This window comes from Lissotriton vulgaris, chromosome 1_1 (genome assembly GCF_964263255.1).
Source record: "Lissotriton vulgaris chromosome 1_1, aLisVul1.2, whole genome shotgun sequence".
Classification (NCBI taxonomy): domain Eukaryota; kingdom Metazoa; phylum Chordata; class Amphibia; order Caudata; family Salamandridae; genus Lissotriton; species Lissotriton vulgaris.
The window spans coordinates 716,680,099-716,699,566 of NC_141685.1; the positions used below are offsets into that span (position 1 = coordinate 716,680,099).

At 42.5% G+C, this 19,468-nt stretch overlaps 1 protein-coding gene across 1 annotated transcript in view; it reads right to left on the reverse strand.

Moving 5' to 3' along the window:
- LOC147747702 (potassium channel subfamily T member 2) overlaps positions 1 to 19,468 on the reverse strand; it is a 1,549,272-nt gene that overhangs the window by 534,538 nt on the left and 995,266 nt on the right. The window contains exon 12 of the mRNA XM_086926024.1: positions 14,092 to 14,228. Within this exon, the coding sequence (XP_086782150.1) occupies positions 14,092 to 14,228 (137 nt within the window). The remainder of the gene's footprint in view (positions 1 to 14,091; positions 14,229 to 19,468) is intronic.

Below are 19,468 nucleotides of genomic sequence, written 5' to 3' on the forward strand. Positions count from 1 at the left end.
CCTTTAATGGTTGGTTTTGTCAGGAAGTTGTGCCTCCCTGCACAAAAACAATCATCCCTTCAGTGCAGGCACCCTTGCAAAATGATGTAAGGATTTATGCGCTGGTGCACGACTGCTGTTTGTGAGCTGGCGGGAATGTGCCCTATCTTTTAGATACAGCGCATTCCTGCCCTTTCATTTTGATGCATGGCAGGGCAGCAGGGTGGCTTGCTGCGCTGCTATGCGTCAAAACATTGTAAATGAGGCTCTTAGTATTCCTAGACCTTATAGTATTTTTGACCCGTATAAAATGACTCCCCTGAATGAATTACAACAGGTTACCTATCTCAAGTAGTTTGAGGTTTGATGTATCTGGTAGATTAATTTTGTGTCAATTCCTCACTCAGACTGTGTAATATTACAAGGGGATTTTCTAATGTTGCGAGCTACTCAATGTTTATAAGAAACCGCTGAATGACTTGCTGGCAGCATGGAGGTAGGCATCCTTATCTTTGTGGCTTATACTAAATTGGTCCTTCCTATAACGTCAACTCTGACTCCTCATTCTTGTGAAGTCTAATTTATGACATCCAAGCATGAGGCCAGAGTGTTTGGTTGCTCTGATTGCAAATATGAGAGACCTTCTGCTTATGAATTTTAGGATGGAAGTGAAAAAAAGTAAATGTATTCTACAAGCTAAGAAAAGTGCACAATGCTGAAGTTCTACTGTCCATGGACAGATAGATTAAGTAGCCGAGGCATCCCCTTTTATGTTTAAATCTTTGTGTCAGCTTCTCAATAGGATACATACAAAAAGTAAAGTATCCTGTGGCGTGTGGTATAGCTAGTTTACATTGTGATGGAAGTATTATGATGTTAATCTAATTGAAGACTCCAACACCTTCCTATCATGAGCTGTGTGAGGCTTCAAGCCTGGTCAATGATTCATACATTTTTTTATCAGGTGGCTGTGGACAGATGGGGTTGGAGGTTGAAACTCTCTGTACTGGTGTACAGTAACACATTAGCTTACTGGTTGAGTGAGGTGAAACCCTACTGAAGCAGCAGCCACAATTTATATTTGGGTGAAATCACAAGCAAACACTAAATTAACCTGTACTTAGTCTTCTGAAAGTTTGGCACACAGCAGTCAGGCTTAACTTAGAGGCTATGCAATTTATTTGTGCAACACTTTAAAAAGTATCACAGTGAAAACCCAACACAAAAAGGATCCCACTCCAGATTAGGATAACAGAGTACATTTTAATTACTAGAACAAGAAGGAAAGAAAAAAAATCTAATCAGTAGAACCGGAGATATGCAGGATTTAAGTTTTCAGTGACAATAGTACCAAAAAGCACAAAGCACCAATATACTTATCTGGTTGCACCAGACTGGAACTAAGCAACACGTTCAGGCCTACTGCGATGGAGTATGGGCCATCTACAGGGACCCTGTTAGCCTTACTAAGGAGAATACCTTAAAACTGGTTGCAGACTTTTGCAAGCCCTTTAAGTCACTCTGGGGTTCCTGGGCACAGATCACTGGTCCATTTCCTCTTCTCACCCAGGCAAGAGGTCAGCATGCAGCAGGTCAGCACAGCACTAGTCCTTTAGAGGAGCAGTCCAGAAGAGTTGCGGGCCTTGCAACAACACAACAGTCCTTCTTTCTGGCAAAGTCTTTCACAGGTCCAGAAGAATACTGAAGAGTTGGCGTCTGAGGTTAATATTAATACCTGGTGCCTCCTTTGAAGTGGGAAAACTTCTAGTGGTTTCCCTTTGAAGTGCACAGCTTTCCTGGCCCCTCTGCCCTGGGTCCTGACCAAACTACAGGGGGTATGCTCTCCTATGTGGAAGGCAGGACACAACCTATCAGGTGAAAAAGGGGCTGTGCTTAACACTGTCCTCAGTGATGGCTCATCCAGGCACACCTAAGATCCCTATTGTGTGTGGGTGTCTAGGAGGAATAAAATGCCCTGCTTCCAACTACACCCACTCATGGGACACAGAGGCTGGCCGCAGGCCCTAAATGGCTAAGGCTAGAAAATGCCAACCCAGATCTCTTGACTGGGGATGAATGTTTGAATTTGCTCTGCATTCCGTCCATCATGTGCGTCTTTTGCTTTCTCACCCTAAGTGCGCCGGGTATGGCAAGACGTGGTCCCGGGCGGGCTCACTGTGCAAGCTAGCTTGGCTGATGAGGGGTGATGCCCTGAACCCGGCCCCAGAAGGCTTGTTTCCGGTCCAGGCAGGACCTGGCTTGGCAGTTCGGGCTGGACTGCTCCGTTGAGGCACAGGGTCAAGACTGATTTGCATCTGGCTGGGTCTAACCTGGGGTGGCATGGTAAGAAAAAGAACAATGGATTTAACCAAGATCTCTTGACTAGGGGTGAATGTTTGATTTGCTCTGCATTCCATCCATCATCAGTGTGTCTTTTGCTTTCTCGCCCTAAGTGTGACTGGAATGCCCAGATGTGCGTCCCAGGCTCACAGTGCCACTGGCTTCAAGCTATCCTGGGTGATGAAGGGTGATGCCCCAAAACCAGTCTCAGGATGCTTGGTTCCAGTCCAGGGAGGACCTGGCTTTGCAGTTCGGGCTGGACTGTTGCCTTGAGGCACAGGGTCAAGAATGATTTGCGAATGCCTGGGTCTAAACTGGTGTCGCATGGCGGCAAAAGAACGATGGATTTAACCCAGATCTCCTGACTGGGGATGAATGTTTGATTTTCTCTGCAATCCTTCCATCATCTGTGTGCATTTTGGTTTCTCGCCTTATGTGCTCTGGGCATGGCCAGAGATAGGTCCCGGGATCACTGCGCCACTAGCTTCAAGCTAGCCTGGCTAATGGATGAGGGGTGATGCCCCAAACCTGGTCCCAGGATACTTGTTTCTGGTCCAGGGAGGACCTGGCTTGGCAGTTCTGGCTGGACAGTTCCCTTGAGGCACAGGGTCAAGACTGATTTGCATTTGGCTGTGTCTAAACTGGGACAAAAGAATGATGGATTTAACCCAGTGAAGTAGTGTGGCTCACTGGTTAGAGGCGGCAGACCCGAGAGCAGAGGACGGCCCGGGACCAGGGTTCGATTCCCGGCACGGCAGGTTTCTGGACCAGGGTCAGCGGAATCGATAATTCTCTCGCCTCGGTGCCCACTCTGATCAGCGATCACACTCGGCAACTCTGGGCATTAGCTTGCCTCATCTTCACTAATGGCCCCACCAGACCGCCGGGGATGCCTGGTCTCACCCTGGAGATACCCATTAAGGGACCATCTCTCAGGGAAGCCAGGAAGGGTTTCGCAGCGGTCGAAGCGCCTTAGGACCCTACTGGTAAGTAGTGCGCTATATAAATGCCAATACATTTACATTACATTTACATTTACATTTACCCAGATCTCTTGACTGGGGGTGAATGTTTGATTTGCTCTGCATTCCATCCATCATCTGTGTGTCTTTTACTTTCTCACCCTAAGTGTGCCGGGTATGCCCAGATATGAGTCCCAGGCTCACTGTGCCATTGGCTTCAAGCTAGCCTGGCTGATGAGGGGTGATGCCCCGAAACTGGTCCCAGGAGGTTTGTTTCAGTCCAGGTAGGACCAGGTTTGACAGTTCAGGCTGGTCTGTTTCCCTAAGGCACAGGGTCAAGACTGATTTGCTTATGACTGGGTATAAACTGATGTGCCATGGTGAGCAAAAGAGTGATGGAATTAACCCAGATCTCTTGACTTGGGGAGAATGTTTGATTTGCTCTGCATTCCGACCATCATCAAGTGTGTCTTTAACTTTCTAAAAGTGGCATTTTCAAATTTGTAAAGTAAAATCTGACTGCACCATAAAGTAGAATTTTTCATTACAATTCCAAAGACACCAAACATGAAAAGTTTACCCGTTGCCATTTGGACATCAGAGCTTAATAAGTTGACTGCAATGTTATTCTACAGGAGAAGCGGGCCTTCCAGTAGTGAAAAAATAATTTAAGTGGAGGACATGTAAAACTTAGAATTTCATGTCCTGCTTTTTAAATACATTGCACCCTGCCCTGCGGGATGTTTATGGAATGTCCTACAGGTGACTTAAAAAAGTAGGCTTGAGCCTGGTAAAAGCTTAAGTTTGCAGGTCAAAACAGCAATTTAAAACTACACAAATAGGCCACAAAGGCAGGCTGAGACATGTTTAAAGGGATGCTTAAATATGTGGCACAATTAGTGCTGTAGGTCCACTAGTAGCATTTAATTTACAGACCCTGGGGACATGTACTACCACTTTACTAGGGAACTATAGGTAGTATTAAATATGACAACTGGGGACAGGCAAACATTATCATGTTTTAAGGGGTGAGCACACACACTTTAGCACTGTCTAGCAGTGGTAAAGTGCCCGGTCCTAGAAAGAACAAAACCGAATCAGAAAAATATGGAGGAGTAAGGCAAAAGGTTGGGAGAAGACGAACGGGCAAACTTTGAGATCACAAGCTGGGAATTCAAAATAATCCTTTCAGTTTAAAAGGGGGACTATGAAACACAACATGTTACAAGGTACGAGAGTGAAGTTGTAATTCTGTATAAAATAATGATTAATTTAGGCATGCTTCAGTTCGCATAATGGGCCACACTAGGCTGCATTGACAATCGCTCATGCAATGCTAGAGACAAGTTCATGTTTATTTTAGATGTACGAGCCTTCCACATGCGTGTCCTTCTTTAGTTCAGAAAATCTATGAAAATGCAGCCTCAGCCATGGTCTATTCTACTACGAATTTACAATAATTTGTGCTCCTTTTTGGAGGGAAGGATGTGTTTCTGTTACAAGTTCAAGGTTACTTAGCCGAGTTGTGCTAGTATTTGAACAAGCTGATGTGCTCCTGTTTCATAATGTATGATTTAATCTCCTTAATTAACTATGTATAGCTTTAATCAATAAGATGAATTAGGAAGTAGGAGTTTCTAGGAGTCTTGAAACATTTATAATCCACCCTTCTACATAATGTCATGCTATGAAAATTATAAAAGAGTTGGTATTTTATAGGAGTGCCACCTGTTTTGCAGTGATCTTTGTGCTTTCTCTCATGATGTACTCAATTCAGTCTATTTTTTCAGATTTGTTTAGTAACCTATAGTTATGCTAATTCCTGTAATTTACTTATTAATCTTTTTTCTTTCTGTAATGGCACCTTTTTTATACACCCACAAGGTTATTTTCTTGGGAATCATGTCATGTGTTAAATACTAAGGGTATGATCATGACCATGACTTTCATTAGTGCAGGAGTGGGTGGGACACCACCACTATTCTCTTGTGCTGCAAGAGTCAAAACTGCATACCCACCAGATTACAAGTAATTTTGTGGTCTGGCATGTGAGCGGCCGGGTGGTCCCGTGGTGGTGCTGTGTCAAGGCCCATTGTGAGCTTCAAACAGCACCCTTGCAGGGCTGCCACCAGTGCATGGGAAGGAATTCAACATGTCATGCATTCCTTAACGTGCAGGATCTGGGGGTACAAAACTACTGGGGGCCACCATGTGCCCTTCTGCAGGTACCCAATGCACAGGGGCAAGGAAGAGCCCTGTAAGGCCCCCTTTCTTTCTTCCTCCATGTAACTGCTGGCAGTGAGGAAATTCATTCATGCCTCAGGGCACCACCAAGCATATTGCGGCACTCAGAATGCCGCAGGACTGCCAGGGCAGATGCAGTGATGCATTGGTGGTCAGACCACCAAAGTCGTAATAAGGTTTTCAGACCCCTGGTGAGGCGGTTGCTTAACCACCATCACCGCACCCGCATGAGTCTGGGTTTTCTCGGACTGCCAGACTCGTAATCAGGCCTAAGTATTTAGTCTAAGGCTATTTATAAAACCTGCACCTGAAAAAAATTCTCATATTCACTTGACCTCACATAATTGACTTATTTTACCATTGTGCTTTCACTCTGGCTGCCAGGCCTTGCCTCCTCATTACATCAATCTTCCCTCCTGTTAAACCTGAAGTAATCCCACTATCAGTAGTCAGTTCTAGCACTTACTGTTAAACGGAACAAATGGAGTATGCCCACAGAACATTTACCATCATAATTATGCAATTAATGCAAATGACAAAAGTCACTGTATTCGCTAATGCATTCAAACTGTAGGTAGGTGACCCCTCTATATTACTTTCTTTCACTTTTGATCACTTGTAAACATGTCAGCATCACAATAAATTTCTCCCCAGATTTAACCATTGACAAATCTGATTGGTGGCTAACTATTAATACATGTTGTAAACCAGGCTCTACTGATGAAGCTAATTTTGCAATGTTGTGGCAACCGGAGCAGTTTACAATGTCTGTTCAGGTGATTAATAAACTTGGGGGCATCGTATCAAGAACAGCGCTAAAACTTATCGCTGGTTTAGCGACAGAAAACTGCTGCTAAAACAGCGATAATGGGCTTGATAATATGCCCTTGAGAATTTCAATAGAGGTCCATGTTAGGGTGTGAAAATGGGCTTCTATTGAAATTCTCCAGGGCACATTATCAAGCCCATTATCGCCATTTTAGCAGCAGTTTTCTGCTGCTAAACTGGCGATAATCTTAACGCCGTCCTTGATAATATGCCCCTTGTTTCTTGTGTGAAAGCTTCTAGGTGCCAAGTCCAAATAGGTTCCTTCCAGCAGTATTGAAAATGTATATTCAATTGTAGTCAAGGGCTAGGATTTCCAGTTAGTGAATATGTTATTCCACATGGAATCATCCCAATTCCTGGGAAAGAATCACAATGCTAAGCAAACTATCACATCATTATGCATCTTGACTAATCTCAGATGTTTGCTAAATAGCTGTTTCAACAGGAACTCGAACAAGGAAAAGACAATTGTCTCAGGGCAGCGAACAATGGTCTTAGGTAAATGCAATAATAATTTTTCATTGTCAGTCATGGTGTCAAAATTGAAAAAATTACTTAAGTATAAAGTTATATTCTACAATGTCATGGGTTTGCCAGATGGGAAACTTCTCTACTAAATATTATTCAACTAGTTTACCAATGCAGAAGCTTTAGGTCTCAAATACAGAGGTTTCAACTACTTCTGTTATTGATGTAATGTCAGAGAAATGAACCCCATCCCTCAATATGACACAGTAACAAATTTGCAATATCTTACTTGACCTTTAGAAGGTGAAGTCACTCCTGAAGGCCTTTGGAATGAGGAAGGGGGTGCTTGGAGCCATTTCAATTGTACCCTTAAACATGTTCCATGTTGGATTTGGCAGTACTGACCTACATGTTTAGCCAGGAATACAACTTTAAAAGTCTGCATTATGGTATGAAATGAATTCACAATTGGCTCTCAAATGTACCCAGATTTCATAATGACGTTTTTATCTAGAACACTCTTATGTGGAGCTTGTCACCTGGAACAGTGCATTTACATTGTGCATTCATGAAAAGATTAAGGGGCCAATTGCAAGTTTGGTGGTCCATGAGACCACTGAGCTGATGGATGCGGTCCATGCACTGGTGGTCCGACCACTGAATTTAGAGTGCAGCTATGGGACTGCCGCAGGACCGTTGGAGATCATGGATCCCACAGCGGTGGTGCCGCGGCCTGAGGCTGCGATGTGCTGGTGCTGCTGATGCAGCACCACTGAACATATTACGTGTTGACTCACTGACCCTATCCTCGGCAGTGACCCTGTCATGGAAAGGGTAGTGGTGAGGCAACTCAGGGGGCCCTTTGTACCTCTGTGAAGGGGGTGTATTCAGGGGGGTGCACGTGGTGCCCTCCTGCATGTTTGCACCCCCAGTTCCTGCACAGGAAGAAATGCATGACATGGTGCATTTCTCCCTGTGCAAAACATGCTGCAGCGCTCCCATAGTGCTGCCTTTCTATGGTTCTCCTCTGAGCTTTAGAAAGGAATTGCCGTGGGTCCACTGCAGCAGGATCGCCTGCACCGGATTCAAATAGGAATCAGGCAGTCGAACCAACTATGGTTTGGGGGTCTCACAGCAGGGCGCTAGTATGACCACCAAACTCCTAATCAGGTGCTAAGTCAGAAGACTTTTAATGTATGCTGTACTTTAGGAGACTGAAAATTTGATTTACTTGATAGTTTTGTTATTCTAGCCCAATGCCACAATGATGGCTAAGATATTGTGTAATGGGCAATATTACAAACGCTTTATAAAGCAATGTGCCAACATACATGCAATACCATGACATTGGTTTGTTCGGGAGAGGAACAGTATTTGTGGACTATAAGATCTTCATTTTGAATATTTTCCCACACTATTTGCATTTGTACAACATTTGGGGGTTTAATATGTATATTATTAAAACATAGTTACATTGTTTCAATGTGTATGTTAGAGGTTGCCTATGTTCTGTGTTTTAACTTTTATTCTGTGTTGTATTTACTATTTTGGTTTTTAACCAACTTGAAGCTAGACTGCTCTAGCACTAGGTTCACATTTTGCAAAAAACATATATGCAGAGTGCCCACAATGTTCGAAATATAAAATTGGCAATAAGAATTTGCTCGGAATGTGTACAAGTGAAATTTGCTCTACAATAATAACATTTCTGCATCAGCCCTTTCCGTTCCTTGAAAATTATTGATATTAATCAGAATGGACTACAAATATTTTTAATTTCTGTATTTTTAGACTTATGTTTTTTCTGTTGATTGCACTTATTGCGTGTTTGCATAATGATATTTGTAGCTCTTGCAATAAATATTATATTACAAACTAAGCACTGCATTAACCTTGGGCTAATTGCAGAATTGCCTTGTGTGTTTCAATTGTCTTTAGGTTGCAAACATTCAAAACCAAGAGCACCTTTTCTCTGCACCAATAATAATTATTTGCCTGTGGCGCATTTAAAGTAAAAAGAATTGCTGTAAGGAATTGGATTATTTGTTGAAGGGGGAGATAATCCACTTCAAAGAATAATCACAATTCTTGTCAGGGTGAACCACAAAATTCACCAAATTGACTAGTGCTTAACACCCAGGTAGCTTGGCACAAAAGCTATCAGGCTTAACCTAGAGGCAATGTGTGAAGTGTTTATGTAGCACACAAACAACAATAAAGTGAAAACTTAGTACAAGAAAAGTACCTCACCAATTTAGAAAAGTAGAGTGCATTTTAATGCATTTCTCACTCCAAAATGATAAAAATCCTATTTGTAGTGCCAGAGTAATGTATTTTTAAAGCTTAATGAAAAAACTAGCGCCTAAAAGATCAAAACGGCAACCACAGACATCTAGTCATGCAAGACTGGGTCCAAGATGAAAAATATGGCTGACCATGATGGAGAACAAGTCGGGTACAGAAAGTGGATTGTACCCGGTCGCCGCTTACCTTCAGGCTTGGAAGAAATTTGAAGAAAAATATTCTGAGAAGGTGAAGTTCAGCGGGACAAGGCTGCAGGTGGGGGTGTCGGAATTGGTATGTTAAGAAATAGGGGCTTTTTGCATTCAGGTAAGGGCAGCATTAACGAGTCGAAATATTGTTTTAGAATTTAGGACAGGGTGGCATCAAAGAATAGTTTGGGGCTCTTAGGGTTCATGAATGTGTTTATTAGGGTTCAGGAAAGGGTAGCAGTAGGGGAAGTAAGGGGTTTTCAGGGTTCAGGGAACACTAGCGGCAAGGGTTATTTAGGGTTCAGGGCACAATTAAGTGGACATAGGAAGTTTTGAGGTCAATCCCGTCGAATGGCATGGCACCCATTGTGACACATAACCACATTCAGGTTTCTACAATGCAATCAGTGGCGGTGCGTCCATTGGGGGCATTGCCCCACAAGCCGCCCGCACCCGCAGCTCCGTCAGCATCTAAATTAGAGACAAGGAAGGAGAACTGAGTCTGACAATCATGTCTGTCTGTCAGCATGACGTCGGACCGCCCACCCCTTCAGAGTCTGAAGGGGTTGGCGGTCCGACGTCATGTTGACTGACAGGCACAGGGCAGGCAGCAGTACAAGTGGCAAGTGCGCATGAGAGGGGACGGAGGGCTTATTTTTCCGCCGTGCCCACCCATGCGCACTAGTGTCCACTCTGTCTTGCGCATGCCCATTGGGAGAGCGAGGGTCGATCTCCTAATGGGCAGGCGGGCAGAGAGTAACCCTGCTCTAAGTCAATCCTGGTGCTGGAGCAGCGCCAGGATTGGGTAAGAGGGGTTGAGAGGGGTTACCACGTGACTTGCCAGTGATGTGGGTGGTGTGTAGGCGCCAACGAACGGACCCGAGGCGGCGCGAACCTGCGCAGGTAGGATACATTTTTATTTTATTTTAAAACGCCCCATCCTCCCCGGCCCCCACCCCCGCGCGATACCCCCCTCCTCGTCATCCCCCCCTAACCCCCCCCCCCCGCGAGCCGCAACTGACTCTAGGCACTAACTATGGGTGTTACTGTCACTTACTGTTGTGACACTCTGGCGGGATCCGGCGGTTTACATAAACCGATTAAGGTTTTAATGCAGTGGGATTTACGCGGCGCAATTACATTTTACAGTTTCCTCCTGAAGAGCTGCGATAATGTAATTTGATATTTCTCATAGGAAGAAGCCCTCCAAAGATACAGAGGTAAGGGGCCGCTTAGATGAGCGGGTTGGTGACCTGTAGTGCGATTATTGTGCTGACTGCCTTTCATCCTCCCAAGGTTGGCCGAAGGCTTCTGCGGCTTCTAGGGTTACTCATGCAAAAAATGGGAGTAAAAAGAAAGGAAAACTCCCTTCGTATCAACACAAAACCACGCCAACTAAAGTCACCCTAAACGGTATGACGTGCCTTGGCATGGAACACTAGTGCCAAATAAAAGTGCGCAAGCAGCGCAAACAATGGACAGACGGAAAGCTATTCCTACATGGAATATGTATCATTCTCACACACAGGGGCCAGGGGGGTCGCGCCAAGATGCTGGTGTTAGAACCCTGCAGGGGTCACGCTGCTGAACTGAAGTGTTATAGCCTGGCCCTGCAGGAATTTTATGGCGCTGGGGTCAGGCCAGGCGATCCAAGCTGCAGGACGTGCGGCTGAAAGAAGGGTCAAGGAAGTTTGTGGTCTCGGGCAGGCTGGGTTTCTTCCGAATGGAAAAGGATGAGGTAGAGCAGGAGTCCAGGTGGGGGCAGGGCTGGGAGCGTGCAGTTTTTGGAGGGTTCTGGTATCTCTGCCAGGAGCATCCGACATTCGGCTTCAGTCCCAGGGGTCGATGGCTGGGCAGAGACTGGTGCAACTTTGTGACGGCGGAGGGTAACGCTAAGCTACTACCAGCAGCGGTGAGCCTTGGACGGTAGTACAGACACACTGAGACCTGTTTGTATTTTGTAGACAATGTTTTTCCTGAAACCTTCACTTTGTTTTTCTGCTCCTTCTGCTGATTGTGTAGCGGCATGAGGCAGTTAATTTTGATTTGTGGTGTGCGCTGCATACACCTTGTCACTCCAGTCTACAAAAGGTCAACTTCTCCCCAAAATCGCATCGTTTTCCCCTGAATGGAAACGATAAATGAGAGGTCAGTGGTTTGGGAGGGAAGGTTGACGAATGTGGGAGAATGAGGAAAGCTGTTCAGCCCTACAGTGGGTGAAACGAAATTATCATGGTCAGTTGTGGAGGTGGGGAATTTTTATATTGAGTATGTTGAAGTTAGTAATGGCCAAAATAGGTTTTTATAATTTTCACAAATGCATAAATCTGGGTTCAGCGAATACAGACAAAAGTGAACTGAATCAATGAGTTTCTGTGAAAATTGTGTTTTGCCTTCATTCTATTTTTCACAAATTGTTTTGTTTCCAAGACGATTCGTTTCTGCACAAATCAATTCATTTGTGACATAATTTGAGGAATGTGTGTGAGCTTGTTTTCATATTTGATGTATTTTCATGGAAACCTTTCCATGCAAATTAATAGTAAGCACGTTGCCTTACGATAAGGAGACATATCCGCATTGATTAATAACATTGGTAATTATTTTATAAAATTTAAACAATGCACCTATTCGTCTATCTCACATCATTTTAGCCTTTGGCCAGTAGGCGACTGCCGAGCTCTGCACTTCCTGCATGTAACCACTAAGTTATCTTATGGGGCATTTCTTGTGGTATGCAGGATAACTGCAGTCATCAGCAGTAAGTGCAATCGCCCTTAGGGCTATCTTAATCGAGCTAAGATCTCCTCCCTGCGGGTTTTGTGTATTTCTATGCAGTTAGTTTAGCACAGATGTCTTTATGGGGTGCAGGCCGGACTGAGTGGAGGCCCGTTTTGTAGCAGTACAGTAATTTTAAAATCATCAACTGCAGAGTCCCTCTACATCTAGTAGTTTCAAGATAACTCTAATGAGTAATGTTTTTCCTGGAGAAAGATCACAGTTTTGACTCATTGAAGGTAGCAGCACAGAGGGTTCATATGCCTTCTGGAAATAACATGTACTATTCAGATTACAGAACAGCATTTTATGTGCATAGCTTAGTGGGTTACTGCTTTTGTCACAGAGGTCCTTCTGTTACTGTGCAGTTCATAAATTACAAGTGTATCTAACACAGTAGCTGCATGCAAGCTACCTGGTACAGGTTAGAACGTTATGTTTTTTTCTAAGTCTTTCATTATCCTAATGTTGCTAAAAAAGGGTTTGTTTGCATATAAATACATTCTTATTAGCAAAGCTAACACTAACCACTGTGTTACGTCTGAATACTGAGTTTGTGTTTCTCCATATCACCAAGCGCTCTTAAAAATGCCTACTAATATATATGACATGAATCCCACAGCTAGTAGTCCCCTTTGTCTTATATAATATTTTCTATACAATGATTTACACAAATATAATTCATTGTTATCTCAAAGTCTGTTATGCAGTTCTATGGTTATACTGAATAAGCAGCTACCTACGTCATTATCATATGAAATCTCTTTATTGATGTCATAACTACTGTTTCGTAATTATTTTATTAACCTTCTCACTTTCTCAAAATTGTTTGAAAATGCACCGTTTGCCCACTCTTGTTTAAAAATGTTCTTGTGGAGAGAAGCCCCCAGAAACACCCTTATGGCGATCATGCTTGCTGATTGCTACTCTTACCACAGGGAACTCAGAACTTTTACGCCCCACTAGTTTCAAATGTCACCAGCCACCACTGAATGCAATGTGCAGCACCATGTGGAGAGAATGTTTTGCCGTTAAGACACTTACACACAGGGGAAGCCACGTAACGATACTCCTCACATGTAAGATGAAGGAAAGCGAGGAAAAGCAGTGTGCCTAAATTAAAGCCAACATTAGCAAGAAGAGATTCACTGATTGGAACAACTCAAAACTTTATTTAAGTTAGGATCACATTTCCATATCAACAACTATCAGTTGAGCGCCCTTCTGGTATTGCCCTCTACTGCTCTTAATATTCTATGGCTTTCACTCCACTCATAATTCCTCTACTGTACCTTCTTGTCCTCACCAGTTTGCTGTTGCACCGGCATGAAGTACTGTCATTGACAAGTCACTTATTCTAAGCTTCTTCATTTACAACAAGGGTGTTTTTGCTCAGAGTGTTCAGTTCTGTGGAAATTCAACAAGTAGTATTCTACCCAACAATCACACTAACACCCTTATTTATGCAAATATCCTTCACATCCTCATTGCTCCTCACTTTAAGGTCATACATTTCCTGGTTTATGCTTCACTGGTCCTCCGACAGAAGCAACTTGTTTTTGCAACTGTAATAGCAATAAGCATTACACCTTCTCTAACAATTCAACTGCTAGGCCATTTTTGTGTTTCATGTGTATTCTCTTCATTCTATGAGTCACCTCGAAAGGAAGACAATATAATACATCCCTGCCTATTATCTTATTCTTGAATACGCACATGGCAAAAGAATAGAACTAGGTTGTCCAACCTAGGACCAGGAGAGTTAGGCCCACATTGGATTTTCAGAATACCGATTATATTTAGATGAATTTTATTCAAATGTTTCTTATGTGCACATACTGAAACTCTTCCATGGATCCACCTCACCAGGAGCTAGCTATGGTGGAGATCGTTGTTAAACACCATCAACTAAAGCAAATAGCCAACACTGGGAAAATACAGAGACATTCATCTGACCTGATTGCATTACATTTGGACGTTAGAGCTCAGAACACACTTACTTTGCCCTCAGGAGGTCTTGATCTTTCAGTGCAGAGCCCTGAAGATAGATGACTCTTTGTGACCACATTGGTATTTGCAGGACACGGCGGACCTGGATATCCATCTCCGTAGGGCAGAGAATCACCACATAATAATCCTGTGAATCAAGTTGGTGAAAAAGTATGAGTTTTAAGGCAGTCAGAGGTGCTTCAACATCAATCACGTATCAAGAACATGTTTCAATCATAGAAAATTGTAATGGACTCCAATTGCGAGCCACAGCAGGATAAAGCAATTGTCATTATGTCTATTTACTTCCCCTAGTATGAAGATCAGTGGTATTAAGAAGCCCTTTAAATGGACTATCACTCTAAAAAGCACTAATGCAGTTTCTATGGACTGCAACTTCTGCACTTTCATCACCTCTCAAGTAAAAAACAATATACTGAGATTAGTCTTTGACTTTATATAGAAAAACGTGAAACTGAAATATGATGGCTATCTGGAAAAAGCAGAAAGTCAGCCAGATAATATATCACCTTGAGGAAAAAAGAAACAAGAAAGAGCAGAAGGCACATGCATTGCTTTATGATCTGCATTTATTCAATGAGTGCCAGATGTACACCCCTACCAATTTGCGAGTTGCAAATTGCCTCGTTTTGTGACTCGCAATTTGTGACTCGCAAATCGGAATGTACAAGAGTGTCTCAGACACTGTTTGCAATTCCGAATGGGGTTGCAAATTGCCTGCCTTATTAATATTCATGTGGCAAGTGCAATTTGTGACACAATTAGGAATGGCTAGCACTCCCAGGGATGGTAGCCTGCTGGGGTCAACAGATCACCATGTCTGTGACTGCTTTTTAAATAAAGCAGTTTTTAAAAAAAAATGCAGTCCATTTTCCTTAAATGAAAATGGAATGCATTTAAAAAAAGAAAAATGAAACGTGGGACCACTGCCTGCTTTTAACACCATCGCCGCTGCACCAATTCCCCCCCGGTGCTGAACTTTTCAGATTTACATGATTTCATGACGAGCTGGGCTCGTCATCAGTGTGCGAGGAGGCTACACCATGACGAGCCCAGCTCGTCATGAGTGTGGAAGGGGTTAAAAAATATTTTGAATGCAAGCCACAAAGGGGAAGGAGTCCCCTGGGGACTCCTTCCAGCTTGCGATTGGCTTACCACCTACTTGAAATAGGTGTAAACTGCAACTGTTTTGCAACCCTTGGCACGCATTTCCTAATAGCGAGTCGCAAACACTATTTTACGAGTTGGTAATAGGTTATCAACTCGCAAAATAGGGTTTGTACATGGTCCAGACAGATATTGCAGTCGCAAACGGGACGATTTCCTGTTTGCCCTTAATGTATTAGAGCTATTTTTTATGCTATGTGGCATGGTAAACCAATTCAAGGCTTGTTTGGTATAAAAACCAGACTGTCTTACACTTTGCTTCGTGGCATGGATATTTTATTTGATTTATTCCAGGAAATGAAACAAAAACAAACTCAACGTGTTCCAATGTAAAGTCGCAACCTTATTTTGTTTTGCAGTTTTATATAGTGCAAACTCGACCTGAAGGTATTGTGGGCAGTTGCATTACACAAGATCATATTTTATTTTAAGCACTGAGAGAGTAAGTGATTTGCCCATAGTAACAGGATAGTGAGCCAACACAAAGACTTCAACCTGGGGCCATATGTACAAAAATACCGAATAGCGATTACCTAAAAGTGAATCCTTGTGAATTGCTATCTAGTCATCTCTAATCGGTATGTATGGAATGAGTCAGTAAATAAATAGTGATTTGTAATGTAGTCGGTTTGGTATTTAGGAAATTGCATTTCCTAAATAGCGAATGTATTTTCAAATAGAGACTAGAGTTTTGGGCATACATTAATGCCATTATAAACAGGAAGTAGGCCTCGCTTTACAGCGGGATTAAATTGGTGCAGCAGCTGCCTAGGAGAACCCAATGTGTATCCTAGTGTGTGTTAGACAACCAGCCTTTTATGCAATTAATGTGACACATAAGGAGAGTGAGAAGGATACTGGCAGCAGGAAAAGAAAACGTAAGTTTTCAGAAAAGGAACTTGAAATCCTCACAGACGAATGTGTTGGCCACCATGACCAATTTTTTGGCAAGTCATTCCAGAAAGTGTCTGAGGCTCAAGAGGTAAAAAATAGAAGGGGGTGCAATAGAGGATCAACGCAGTTCTGGAGACAGGAGCCATCATTGACTTTGGTGCACTTGACACCTCAGACATTCCAGGGACCTCACAAGGTAAGTCAAATACAGACTTTTAATATTATACATTGCATTTGAAGGGTGTCACTACGAAAAATACACATACTGGTAATCCATAGGAATGTATTGTAATCAAAAAGCTAAAGTCTACATTTTAGATACACAATAGTAGAAGTTCATGTACTTTCAAACTGAATTTTGGGATATGTAGTGTGAAAGAAATCTCCAACAAATAGAAGGACAAAAAGAATGTAAATATTACTGTTAAATATGTAGTCAATGTACAACCAAGAGCAAATGACTAGGGTCTAGTCAATTCATTTTTACGCAGAAAATCCACCCACAGAAAGTGACCACTCTGTAGGAGAACGGCCATAAGACATAGACATGCATTTAGCTGACCCCAGTTATAGTGGGAGCCAGGCAAGTCTAAACATTGATGCAAATATAAGTTCTGCAGTTATGGAACACAGAGAGACAGCAGAAGAAGGGAGTGAGGACATCACAACAATTTTTGCACAGAAACCTGCAGTGAGGCCACCCCAACTGTAGAGAAGATACAGACTTTCAGGGCTGGACTGGCCATAGCAGGCATTGAATGTTTGCTCGGGAGTATGAAAGGGTAGGGGCGGTTTTGGAGTGGTGGGGGCTGGTTTTGTTAGTAGGGGCCGGTTTTGCAGGGCTGCTGCAATATTGGCCTTCAGTAACAAAAGCAACAGTTCTGGGGGCTGGTTTTATTTAGCAGTAGTTCTTCATGCTGATCCCCCCGCCCCCCGGCATGCTGCCCCCCCCTCCCCCTCCCCCCGGGATTGGGGGTGGTCTGACAAAATTGCCAGGGCTGCTTTGGGTTCTCAGTCAGGCCCTGCAGACTTGGCACTCATCATCCTCAAAACACTCTACCCCAGACCTTTGATCCAAATATCATAATTCATGCAAACCAACGACTCTTTGAACGTTTAGAAACCTGTATGCTCAAGTTTCAGGGTCTGCAACAGTAGCAGATCAAAATGATAAATCAAAACTAGTAATCCTAGATAAAAACATTAACAACTGGGTTAGAAAATGTCACAGGTACCCTAGCTGCCAATCAAATGGCAGTGAATGACAGTTTCTCTGATCGTACAGATGCCATCAAGTCCCTATGTGAGGAACTGCACCATTAAAGCTTCCAGCAACGGTGTAGGGAGTGCGATACATCATACTGCAATGATGGGCTAACTTGCACCATCAATCCCCTGGCACATGCTACAACCACCTTATCTCATAGCACCATAAGTTTACATGGGCAAATGGGGCACTACAGTGTGGATTTGGCAAGAAACTTAACCCAAGTAACAAAGGCAGTGGCGACAGTGCAAACAACTAGAATTACGAGTGTTACACCGCTTGGAGTGAGAGAAAGTGAGAACAAATCCACTGTCAGCAGCATTTCAGCAACAGACAGTTTACATCTGAAGCGGAGGAGGAGTCACAGTGGTGCTGCTGAAATTGCTGCAGCTAAAACCTCCTCAGCTTTAAAAACCACAAGTCTTGGAAAGGGCGAACTGTAACATCCTTACCTTGCATTTCACTCTCATAATATGTTGTTTCTACAAAACAGCTTCCGGAAAGAGAAGCACCTTTTCAGATGTAACATTTCTCAACTGAAAATAAAGGTGTATTTATTTATACAACATGCACTGGTTTATGTTTCTTTATGTAAGATTGAATGGATGTATTAACTTACCTTGAAAAATAATGACTGGGTATATTGGCATGTCTAAAACGCCCCTCAGCAGCACAGGTTTCATCTTGTGTGGGAGGTGGTGGGATTGTATCTCCTTCCTCATCGAAGTTACATTCTGATACTGTTACTGTTAGTCTCTTATTTGTAGCAATATTGTGCATTATGGCACATGTTGCTATACTCTTACAGCTGATCTCTGGAGAGTGTTTCAGGAAACCACCACTCTTGTGCAGATATCTAAATCGACTTTTATTGAGTCCAAATTTGTTCTATGGTATGACTTACTGTACTGACAATTATTGGGAGTGGTAGTGAATGATTATGGCTGCAATAGCCGTGGCAGTATGGCATACGCACTATTACCTACAAAAATGATTTAGCTGTGGAATAAAAATCACATTTAAGCTATATGGCCCGTAAGGTGATGTATATTTACCTAATTAATATTCTTCATCAAAATATCCAACTTTATAGCCTTTGGAAAATTCCACTATGTTGGAATACCAAAAATGTCATGGGTGCTACCTGGAATTGGAAATACAATATCTGTTATGAGGTTTTTTTACATCACACTCCACTTGAATGTTCAGGGAATTAGTATTTTCCTGACCCCTGAATAAAAGCTCAGTGTCAGATGTTGGGTATATAGGCAAAGGATTACTATCTATACACAGTACGACATGCTAAAAGTTGTATATCCTGTAGAATTCTATTTAGGTTTTGTGCAATTCTGCTGATTTCTGGGTAAATATATGTTATAAAAATAAATATATTGAAATAAATATTTTTTCATTCAAAAATATTTATTTTTATGGCCTTTAAATTTTAAAATAAACTTCACTTTAATGTTCTTAAAAAATTATTATGTGAATTTTTATTAATTCTACACACAACTATTGAGTAAGCTTTAATACACAATAAATACATGCAAATATTTTCCTTTGGCTGGCCATTTTATTAAATAAATAAAAAAATAATGTTAATTCATTGACAATTTAATTCAAGATTAAGTAAATAGTGCTATGGCATTTTTCTATTTCGTTCTACATTTGAAATGAATATAAACAATTATTTCATACAACATTTGTACAATTATTTTTAATATTTAATTTACTTTTTTACACTTTCTCTATGCTTTAGAAAAGGGAGGTAACCATTTCAGTGTTGTCAGGATATTCGTTTTTTTCATTTGTTAAGCAAGTCTTTTGAGTAGTGTAAGATATCTTGCAGTGTGCCCAATATAAGTGCCCTAGAGGGGGGGGGGGGGGAGATTAGGCATTTACGCCCACTTTGGGCGCCCTGGGGCACTTTGGTTTTACAGAAGGGGCTGCAGCCACTTGACCTACCCCTTCTATAATACTGATAGCACTGGTGCACATAAAGTGCCAGCGCTATCTTCAGGAGGTTTTCGCTTTTTTTG